General features: G+C 36.2%; 2 protein-coding genes across 2 annotated transcripts in view; one reads left to right on the top strand and one right to left on the bottom strand.

Moving 5' to 3' along the window:
* Window positions 1–4,282: 4,282 nt before the first annotated feature.
* Window positions 4,283–5,155, top strand: LOC122074351. Its single transcript, XM_042639176.1, has one exon. The coding sequence runs from the start codon at window positions 4,283–4,285 to the stop codon at window positions 5,153–5,155; it is 873 nt and encodes a 290-aa protein (XP_042495110.1).
* Window positions 5,156–7,447: 2,292 nt separating this feature from the next.
* The window catches only part of LOC122073482 (uncharacterized oxidoreductase At4g09670-like), a 5,682-nt gene continuing 1,112 nt past the window's right edge, over window positions 7,448–12,017 (bottom strand). Inside the window, exon 2 of the mRNA XM_042638080.1 lies at window positions 7,448–8,300. Within this exon, the coding sequence (XP_042494014.1) occupies window positions 7,713–8,300 (588 nt within the window). The 3' untranslated portion in view covers window positions 7,448–7,712. The remainder of the gene's footprint in view (window positions 8,301–12,017) is intronic.

Raw genomic sequence — 12,017 nt, 5'->3', positions numbered from 1 at the left:
AAAGAAGAAAGAAAGAAAGAAATAGGTGGATATTTTCCCATACCCACGGGCCCATGACAAATTTGAACAATCCACTACCCACTTATTTTGGCTAAAGATTAAAATAATAATAATAATAAAAGGTTAAAGGGTTTTAATTCTAAAACAATTCTAGATGAATTTTCAAATTATTCTGAATCATGAAATGTGGTTACGAAAGGAATTAATTAACTTGGGCCGGATCCGACACGGAATATCTGAACCCAAACCGTGCATAGGCCGTCCCAGTGTGTTACCCAATCCGCCAGCAGCGGATTGGACTCTTTGTTTATGGGAGGTGCACCCCGACTGGGTGAGGAAGATTCTACCACGCTTTCAATTAGGAAGGAAGGCCAAGTGGCCTGGAGATTACTTTTTTGCTGGAAATTGAATTTGTGTTAGGACTTAGGTAACTAAAACCAAAAGATACGTGAGATGAGAGAGGGTATCCCATAAGAGAACTTTTAGGAGAATACTCAAGGATGTGTTTGGTATGCATTCTTGGAACACATTCTGAAGTGTTAAAAACATTGTTTGGTTTTAGAACACGATCAAAAATGCAACCATTTCATTCTCAAAATTCTATAACACGATAAAAAATGCAACACATTCTGAAATGGAATATTTTCCCATTCTATATTGTGCATTCTCCATGCTCCAACTCTTGGCACAACTCGATGAATATAGCTCCACCACTAATCTTATAAAAGGCACCTTTTCTCTCAAGGAATAACATCACATTCTTTCAAATCTCAAAAAGCTACTTTTCTATCCGTCTCTAAAAACCGCTTCTCCCAAAGAATTCCACCGAAGAAAATGAACCTAAAGACGGAGGGTTTCACCATTTCTTGGGACTTGAGGATCAATTTAAGCAATACTATCTAAGGAACCATTCAAAATTTTATATTTTTATTTGAGAGTTATTGATGTAACATTGTCTAAGATTTTCACCAAAGAGATTCCGCCCATAAGATGTTTGATAAAATGTTTGAGCATTCTGACATAAAAAATACATGTTAAACAAACATTTTATCCAAACAATATTCTCATTCTCAGTTAAGAACACATTCCGTAGTTTCAGAATGGGAATGCATACCAAACACAGCCTTAGCTTCCTTTCTTATTACTTAACTTTTAAGTCACTCAAATATAACTACATCCATAGTTACATAATTGAACCTATTATAATAGATAACACAATCAATCACCTAAGAGAACGGGTTCTTAATTTCTTATAAAAGAAGGAGAGACAAAGGAAAAATCAAAAAATTTAGAGCTTGGAAATAAGAGAGTACTTTTAGAGGATCATGGCTTTAAAACTGGAGTAAAGGTAAAATGATAATAAATATTTTTAATTTTGTGGGTTTTCAGATGGTTTGACTAAGAAAGAAGGGAGGCTTGGTACGAATGAAAAGAGAGAGCATGACACCTCACGGAAAAATCAAAAGGAAAGCTTCATTGGAAGCAAGGATTAAAGTATCGGTATCGATTGTCGTATTGGTTGATCAAAATTAAGATACGTATAGGAGGGTATCGTATCGTATCGGAGATACACTAAGATACGCTAAAGATATGCATATATATGGATATGAAACAACTTTCTAAATACTTTTACATAAAAAATTTGTTAAAAAAAACTATTGATAACATGTATTATGCATAAGCACTAAATTGAGGGTATCGCACTAAAAATTCAAGGTTTGCAGTTGTCCCATAAATGTAAAATCCTTGTTCCCAACCTTGATTTCCACTTTAGTTAGAGAGAAATATGGCTGGCAGCAACTTTAGAAGAAAAACCCTCAAAAAATCGTGTTTTCTGAAAAAATACTCATCTTGGCCATTATATGACCGTAGCTCACCGTGTCAGTACATACCGATACGTACTGATACTCACCGATACGTACTGATCGATATATACCGATACTCACCGATATGTACTGATACTTATCGATATGTACCGAACGATACATACAAATACTCACCGATACATACCAAAATGTATATTTCACCTCGATTTTATATTTTTCATAGAGTATTAGTACGTATCAATAGTGTATTGGTGCATATCGGTATATATTGTAGGATATATATCGATACGAAATGATTTTAAAAATTTCATGTATCGTATCGGTGTGTATTGTATCGACAGAATAAATTTAAGATACGTATCAGAGGGTATCATATCGATATCGGAGATACTTTAAACCATGATTGGAATAGGATCTTGATTGATTTCCCGAACAACAGAGTTTCATTCAATTGCCAGGAACAAAGAACAGAGGTGATTCGGTTGGCAAAAGATCAAAGCTGAAAAGCAATCGAAATGGAAAGAATCAATGTGGAGAAAATGGAGTGGATACCTGGAGGGCAACCTAACCTACACACTTACACCTAATAACCTCAAGTATCTTTTGTTGTCGACTGGATGGACATTCATTTCTCAAAAAGGTCTCAGTGATCTCCAATATTTCTCTCCATCAGGTTCTGCTTATAGATCTCTGCCCAAAACTATGGAGGCCTTTTCTCTTGATGGTTCTGAGTTCAGAAAGAAGGAACAGTGCTCATACCGATCAGCGCACAGTGGTCTCATTTGCAGCTACTCAAATATTCATGAACATTCTTTAGCAAATCCTTTGATGTTGAGTGGATATAAATGGGAACCCAAGGGGTAACTCAGTTGGTGAACAATGAATTTAGTGCAAGTCGTAAACTTGGATGTTTAGTGGTTTTCACTATTTTTAGTGAAAATTGAAAGGTTCTCATTCAACCCCGGTCAGTATGGGCCCGCCTGACTAGTCAGGCTAAAGAATTGGATACCTGTTGTTAGCTAAAAAAAAAGAATAGATATAAATGGATTAATGCTCTCTCTCTCTTTCTCTCAAAGACACACGTGTAAATGCAAATGTAATTTTGCTATATGATGCCAATCCATTGTAGCGGATGGTTGTGTGGTTGATCCCAATCTAACGTTCCTCAGATCTGAGGTAACACAGTCTCTAAATTCGTCATTCCTTCATAATTATTGTAGAAGGAATCGAGTTGTTTGTTGTAATTAAGATATTTATTTTAAATTAGTTTATCGTTATCACTTCTATAGATGGAATCGAGTTTCCCATTGTAACAAAATCTCTATGTATTTAATTTTCTTCAAACTCTTGAGTCTTCCAAATCAACCTCTCTCTCTCTCTCTCTCTCTCTCTCTCTACCCCTTCTGTCTAGCTTATATCCGTCTTTCTTTTTCAGTGACACTGCGATCAATCGAGTAGGTATTTATATTTACTTAATTCCAAGTATTCTCTATTCTGTTCTCCGTCTCTCATATCCAGTTTTCTTTTTCTCTGTTCTCATATATATATTTCTTCTTTTTCTCTATTCTCATATATATATTTCTTTTCTTGAGTTCCTGACCAGGAGGGGATTGAAGCAGTAGTGTATATAGGAAAAGACCACAGGCATCTAGAGGGAAGTAGGTATTTATATTTGCTTAAACTTTGTTTGTTAATTTGATTGGATGAAATCTGAACACTATTAGGTTTCTCTTATGTGTGTTAGCCTTCTTCAGCTTCTTTTGTCTGTATTCTGATGTTATCTTCTTTCGGTTTAATCTTATATTTTTTATAAAATATTGTAGTGAGGTATTTTTTTTTCAAATCTTAGAGTTACACAAGGAACTAGGATGACTAAGCGGTTGTAAGTTGTAACCCTATTCTTCATTGATTACATCAATACTGATATTAATTAGGTCATTGCTGACTAGGAGTGTTTTGGATGTTGGTTTTCTATGGGGCTTTTTTTTTTTTTTTTTTAGTTATTTAAACATACAATTAACTTCTCCTCTTTTAATTAATATTTTCATCTAGTTAACATACAATTGCTTTCTTTTCTTGTGCAGTTGTGCAGTTTGATCATGAAGAGAGTTAATGTCATGGTTTCTACTATGCAAACTCCCAAAAAAGGAAAATTTATGCCTACCATTGGGGACTGGTCTGCCCTTGAATATGATCTAATGGAACTCATCTTTGATAAATTGACTCTCTTTGATAAATTTACTCTCTCCGATCATTATCACTTTGCTTCTGTATGCTCCTCATGGCGATCATTTGTAGTCAATAATCGCTGTCCTCGTCAACTTCTATTTGATTTTTTTCCACCATATTATAAATTCCGACTAATCTTTAGTTTTTTAAGTGGCAAGATTTATAATTTTAAACCCTCACAGATTCACCAAATGGAGTGTTGTGGATCTTCTGAAGGCTGGTTAATTATGGTGGACGATGGATTCGATGGAGAGATTCAGCTATTCAATCCTGTTTCTAAACGTGGAATTCAACTTCCTTCTCTTTCCACAATATTCTTATCATCTTATCCTGATCATGATCCTCATCAACTCACAAGCGGTTGTTTCGAGCCTCGTTTCATCTATAAGTCAGTTCTATCTTCAGACCCTCGAATGACAAAAGACTATGTTGTGGTGGCCATTGTTACCGATAAGAAAAAATTGGTCTATTACAAAGCAGGAGGAGGAAGACCATATAGCTATAGGTGGATTAGTATGGCAACACAATGGGATTGTTTTCAAGATGTTATATATCACAAGGGGAAATTCTATGCCGTTAGTAGTAATGGACCTGTAATAACTTTCGAGTTTAGTAGTTCTGAATTTCCAATCATTACAGAGATCATTCCTAGGCCACGAGGAAAAGGAAGAAGATGCGATCGTTATTATTTGGTGGAATTACTAGGTGAACTATTGTTAGTTTTATGTCACTTCAGGTGGCTTCTTGAGGAAGTACTTGATGATAACGATAATGATGACCATGACATCTTCGTCACCTTTGACACTGGGCGGACAGAAGATGGATTTAAAAATTACAAGTTTGATGTTTTCAAATTGGATGAGAGCAAGAGGGAGTGGATACAAATGAAGAGTATTGGTGATAACATTTTGATTTTGGGAAATTGCTACTCAGTGTCACTGCCTGCCCATTACTATCAAGGTGACAAGGGAAATTCCATCCGTATTAAGGAAGACCTCACTGCTGTTATTCAAATTAAGTCTCCTTCTAGTTGGACTATTCCTACATTTCGTGTGTTTACACCTAAAACAATGGTAGATTTGAAATATTTATCTCAATAATCATAAAATTTGTTTGTTATTTTGAATTCTCTGAGATTTTAATTAACTTTTTAAATAACTATATATATTTCTGGACTTACTTTGACTCTCATGTCCACTTGGGAATATATGTGATTTTGACATTTATGTTCTTACATAGAATCCACTGTGGTAATCCACTGCTTTCACAACTTTTGATCACAAAAAAAGAAGAAGAAAAAGAGTTATACAGAGAGCCCACAGCAAGAAGAGATCAAAAGGACTACAACATGTTATAGTCTCAGGAGCTAATAAACTAGTTGAAGGTCGCTGTGGGGACTTTTTATTGATTTGATTTATGCAGTCTATTGGAACAATTTATGTCTGTAAACAATATTAAACACGATTGGTTTTTATATGGGTGTGGCAGCTATATTAGATAAACATTCCATTATGATGAGTAATGAAGTAGTGTGGGATTCTTTTTGAACATGTTATTCTCGGCTTCTATTATTTTCTTTTCATTCACACCAGTGGATTGGCTGATTTGATTTTATCTTCTTCATAGTGAATTGGTTGATTTGATTTTGGATTGTAACAACCTCTTCATAGAGTTGAGCCATATGAAGGGGGGAGAGTGATAGAGTTAATTGTCTCTCTTGGCTTGGGGTAAGGCAGGTTATGTCCCCCTTTGTTTTTTATTAGATTTAACTTTAATATAATTCTAGGGGATTCTCTGGGTCTCAGATATTATTCGGGTTTAAAAAAAACTTCTTTGGCCCTCGGTTGTGATTGATCAATGGTTAGAAAAGATGGGTCTCAATTTGGTCAGTTGTTGATAAGGTTTTAGGTATCGACATTGGATTTTGGTGATATGGTATGTATAGAGACTGTAAAACTATCAAAATATGGTACGACTTCCATATTCTAGTATGACTTCAAATAGAATAATTGTTTGGAATACCAAGATTTATGTAACCAAACCTTATTTAGGAGGGATGTTTTCTGTTGATTGATCAATTCATTTTTAGATTTTTTTTTTTTACTTTATTATTATTTTTCTCTCACTAATCCATGTATCCGAACCTTTTCAATTGGGAAGAGACTAAAGGAAAAATGAATGCCACCTCTTAGTGTGTACTTGTGCCAAGACACAGTGGGTCCAGAAAGACTATGTTACCATGTGCTAAAGATGCTTGCATACACCCTCCCATTGGCTGCTCTCACTAGCATGTACCTGCACTAGGAGGTAGCATTTTCTTGTCTAAGACTGAACTATTACTAGGAGGAAGCATTTTCTTGTCTAAGACTGAACTATTATTGTTGTTGTTGGTATTGTATCAGTATTCTCCCATACCGATTCCTAAGATCTTGGTTGCTGAAGAACCATGTCAACTATCAAGTTAATCAAATTTGGAACAATCGTCATATGGGCTATTCAACTTAAGATTTGACCCAAGAGGTTGAACGAAAAATATCCCCTCTAGTAGGGCGAGCTACCTTGCGCGCATCCAACGGACGAGATTTTCTTGAGTGCACACCCATGTGTTGGGGTGTATGCTAGACTCTCACAGCCATTGGATATGCAATAGGGGGTGCCTAGCCCTACTGGAGATAATCTGGATCCATTAGTGACTTGAAATGTTTACTGAGGAACATTGGTACAAAAGGAAACGTGATTCAAGCTTGGTTTTAGTGCATGATATCGTCAGCCATATCAAAAATTGATATGGTATCAAAGTACTACAACAAGGGATTGACAGAACAATGATGATAACCCCAAGGGGTTAGCATAGTTGGCTTGGAGGGGACACAGTACTCCGCCTCAGGAAGCGAGGTCCCACAATCAAACCTTCGTCGCTGCACCTGACTTCTTGGGGCCATCGCATAAGAGTTTCCATCTTTGACTGACCCAGTCCTGTGTAAGCAGTATCATAGTGACCCTAGGGATTGGTTAGGTCAAAGATCCAGACACCCTTGGTATCCAAAAAAAAAAAAAAAATGACAGAGCAATGCAGATAAGAAGCATGCATATAGACATATAGGGTGCTAGTAAATTAACTGGTTTGAGGTGGCTGTGGGGACTTTTTATTTCTCTCTTTGATTTGATTTATTCACTCTATTAAAACAATTTATGTATGCAATGAATGGTTTTATATGGGTGTGGTAACTATGTTAGTAAAACATGCTAGATGAGTAAGTAATATGATATTCTCTTTGAGAACTCTTTGAACATGTTACATAAGTTTGTGAACAGAGGATGATTTACTAGTTATGCTTGGAAGAGATTCAAAATAGAGCTGAAAAATAGTCGTTTATATAAGCAGTAGAGAATAAGAAAAAGATAAGATGAACTTTCCATGAGAATCTACAATGGAACTCTTTGAATCTACTAAGAATCACAATCAATCCACCATGAGTGATAATAGTAGGAATTGGAAAATTTGAATCCACATTCTGAGATTTCATAAACCCAAAACTGAGATATTTTCAAAATAGACATTTGCACAACCCCACCCCACACCCAAAAAAAAAAAAAATCTGTCGCTTTTAGAAAACAACTCCAGATGAGCCCAAAACCTTTTGCATCAATTCAAGCTTAAATCCCAACCTGGGTGGGTTCAAAACCTTTCTCAATGGATGCCTTGACTGCATCCAGAACTAGTTGTGTCTTCCTGCTGATGCTGAGCCACCTACTCTCTGTTTGAGAACCACACTCTTTTATACTTCTCACCAACCTTAAGAACTCCCTCACCATGCATATCTCCTGAGGGAGATCAGTTGTGACCACATGCTCCATGAATCCGGTCTTAGAAGCAAGAGAAAATGAAGCAGATTTCTCTTCATAAGGGATAATAAAATCATGAACTTTTAGTGTTCCTTTTGTTCCAACTGCAGTTATATCCATGGCCATATTAGAAAGGAATGAGCAATAGAAAGTTGCTGTCTTTCCATCCTCCCACTGTAAAGATGATCCACAAGCCAGGACCACTCCTGATTCATTGAGAACAGAACCATGGAGGGCAGTCACTGTGTTGGGAAGAACATAATCACAAGCCCACAATATTGACCTGATGCAGTACCACCCAGCATCACCAAGAGCCCCAAGGCCATCAAGATCTGGCTTTACCCTGATGTCATTCTTAAGAAAATCATCATTAGCAGCAAATGAAAAGAAGCTGTGAACCTGCCAGAACAAAAGATGTCACTTCTCTTTTAGGATAATCCATGATCAACACTAAAACAAGCTACTATAAAGGAATTTCTATGAAAAATTGTCTTCATTTTGCTGGAATTATGGATCAGACTCCTTGCTGAGCGTTTTTGGTCATTGAATGTGCGCTGCACACCTTGGAATGCTACAGACAATCTCAATCTGGGTAATATATATGCTAAAAAGGTGACATTATTGCCAAGGTTATAGGTATCGATATCCGTACCACTCTTGATGATACCTATACTAGACCGATAGAGGTCCGGCCATATAAGGCGTATTCAAAAATAGACCATTTTTTATCAATACAAAAATTTCCATATAAGTATCATTATTCGATGATACCAATATATATTGTTGATATATCGATACTATATTGATACTTGGAACCATGATTACAACAAATACGAATTAATGATAAAGGAAAGATAAATGCATAATATATATAAACATTATAACCATAATAGGAATAGGACCAACTAAAAGGACTAAAGAATATATATAAACATTATTTTGTCACTTGAAAATTTCAAAATGGATTGACATTTGATATGAAAGTAGAGAATCTTGGGATCTAGATATACACAAAATTTAACCCCACCTAAACTATCTCATGGTAGTAGATGTATTATTCTACTTCCAAGTGAGTTCGTGTCAAGCCCCCATTCCATCTTCTACCAATACCTAACAGATTTATATTTTAAGTAATTCACCCCTCCCAGTGCTTTTCCAGGATCCCGACATGGTATAGCTGAGATACAGACAGGATATGTTTTTTTAACAAGTTACTGGTCCTCTACCTAAACAACTTCCCCTCATTTTTCCACCTATTGGTCATTTTTATATTATTTTTTACATAAAAATGGGTAAAATTAAATTTTAACCTAAATAATTTTACCACGTTACTGGTCCTCTACCTAAACAACTTCCCCTCATCCTAAGGATGTGTTTGTTATGCATTCTCATTCTGACAATGTGCATTCCCATTCTGATAATGTGAAATGCAATGCATATTAGTAAAAGATACGTTATTAGATTTTTGGGCGTTCAAGCATTTCATCAAACACCTAATGGGTGTCTAATCTTCAGCAAAAAAGATCTCAATTCTCAATTCAATAGATGACGAGGGGTTTTGGTGTGAGAAACAAAAGGTGAAAATGATTTATCTCAAAATCGATCGAAGTCACTGTAAATTGCAGTGGCATCAAAGAAAACCCTTGCCACGAATTTCAACTGGGATATCTAAAAACAATACCAAGGATATGGTCGTGGATCAATACATATCGAGAAGAAGGGATGGCAAGAGGAATTAATCAAAGCACCCACTTCTGAAAGCCAATCGTAGGCACCCACCATTTGATTAGACAAAGCGAAGATAAAAGAGAGAAAATGAAAAATAGAAACAAAAGCCAACAACTCCGTTTTAGAGAAAAAGAAACCCTGTAACCCACCTTCCTAATCCAACATACAGCCTCTCCACCAATCCCCACATCCATGGTTTAGTGTCTAATGGTTCTATATTAGCCAAGCATCCCAACACCAAACCCCCAAAACCCATCACCTTCAAAATCTACAAACGATATGACATTGTTGTTTTTTCGCACAAAGAGGGTTAGAGGTTGAGCAATCAAAAGGTTCAAAACTGAGTGCCAATTACACAATTTAAAATCTAAGAAGCCTTTCTTGCCTCCACAAATCTCATCAAAATTTTTTATTAGAGAAAACAGAGATCTTCTCAAAGGTTAATAGGTTACAGATGAATGGGATGAGCGACTTCCAATATCAAAACCCAAAACCCAAAATCCAACAAAAAGAGATTTGCAGAGACAAAGTAAAGACTCAAGTTTGTTGATGAGTATTACTGGAGGAAAGGCCTTGTGTAGATGCTTTTGTCGGCGGTGGCGAAGTAAGGGGTGAAGACGGACAGGGTCAAGTGGGATCGAGAACCAGAAAGAGAATGTGGAATGGGGCTTTCGGCCCGGCATTCTTGATTCCATTCTAGGAATTGAGAATGAGAATACATACCAAATAACATTTTTATTGGTCCAAAATGCATTCTACACCCAGAATACGTTCTGAGAACGCAAACGAAACATGTCCTTAATTTCCTTATCGGCCCAGTCCAGCATATAAAAATCCTAGTTCTGGCCCAAATTCTGTGCTCAAAATCCGAACCCTTGTCCAACTCATGGCAGACTTTGGGTGGGTTGATGCTCATTGGATCAAACTGGCACTCTAGCAGTAAGCTATGAAACAGTTCCGTAAATTGGTTAAGGGTGTCAAATCAGAACCTAAATCGAAAACTAAATCCAGTTCCATACCGAATACCATGAATCGAATCCAACCCATTATAATATGATTAAATCTTGGATCTGAAATAAGTATTTATAATTTGGTTCGGTTCGGGTCTGGATTTATGCCAAGAACCATCGGATCTAACTGAAATATGACCGTATAACTTAATGTCACTTTTTCCTCTTTAACTAAAAACTTGACGTAAGTTATATGGAAGCCCAACATAATTAATCACCTAAATGATAAATCATCTTATAGAGTTACAATTATAGTCCAACTGTAAAACCCTCTTTTTTTTTTAAGTTTTTGTTGCCTTAGGACTCATGAACCATGAGTTAAATAATCTACTTAATTGTAACTCTTCAAGTTTGAAGTGTTCTATTCTTCCTCTTCTCACGATTAGCATAGCAGCGACTCTTTGTCTTAGACAAAATTACAGTGGCTGAAAGCATCCCTTCTTCTTTTTCTCATGATTTTCTGGGGGCTAATCAGTCAATTCTTCTCAAAAACATTTCACAGGTCGGTTTTCCATCTCCTACAATGTTGCACTTAGTTGATTCTCAATCTCTAATAGTGTTGCAGCTTTTTGTGTGAGCTTTTTTATATTTCTGATGCATATGTGTTTTTTCTTGAAATGGAACTTGAAAATTATTGTTATTTATTTATAGATATAATGTTGGGACTCATCCGATTGCCACATTGCAGATAATTGGGTGTTTGAGACAAATCTCAATGGGCCATTGAGCTAGGGACCTTTTCCGTTGTTTATTGTTTGTTCCTGAATAGGAACTAGAACCGGATAGATCAGGTACAAGTACCAATTTTCAAAACTGAAACAAGACTTGATTCGGTTCTAGATCACATTAACAGTCCTTTGAACCAAAACTAGAACCAGACCGAATACTTGGTTTTAGACCGAACCATGTGAAGAAGAGAAAGATAGGGAGACGGAATGCTAGTGTATACTCCAGTGCCGGCTCAAAGAATCTGATCCCTTAATACCCCGATTCATTAAAATTTGGATTGGGATGGTCAGTCTCGATTGGAGTGGATGGTATTATCTTTGACTGATCTTCGTGCTTAACATTTCCAATCTTAATATATAGTTACAATCTAAAGATAAAAATATAATAAAAATTAATTTTATTTAAAAAAAGATAAATCTAAATTGATATCAAAACAGTATCGACTTTGATGGATCTTGAGTTTTTAGAACCTTACCCCAACTGTTTGGAGAGATTTTGGTGATTCTTACAGATTCATTGCCCCACCATCGGACATTCCCACGGATGCTAAAGTAACCTATCGTCCCATTTTATCATTTTGATCGTTCACCCACCAACATTAGTGGGACCCATCCCCACAACTATCCTATCCCAGGTTCCCAGCCCACAC

This window comes from Macadamia integrifolia, chromosome 3 (genome assembly GCF_013358625.1).
Source record: "Macadamia integrifolia cultivar HAES 741 chromosome 3, SCU_Mint_v3, whole genome shotgun sequence".
NCBI classification, from domain to species: domain Eukaryota; kingdom Viridiplantae; phylum Streptophyta; class Magnoliopsida; order Proteales; family Proteaceae; genus Macadamia; species Macadamia integrifolia.
Note: the sequence above shows the minus strand (reverse complement) of the source record. Positions and strands in the feature narration are given on the sequence as shown.

Excerpts from the sequence above, each read along its gene's own strand:
- LOC122074351 (XM_042639176.1), top strand. The coding sequence starts at position 4,283 with ATGGTGGACGATGGATTCGATGGAGAGATTCAGCTATTCAATCCTGTT.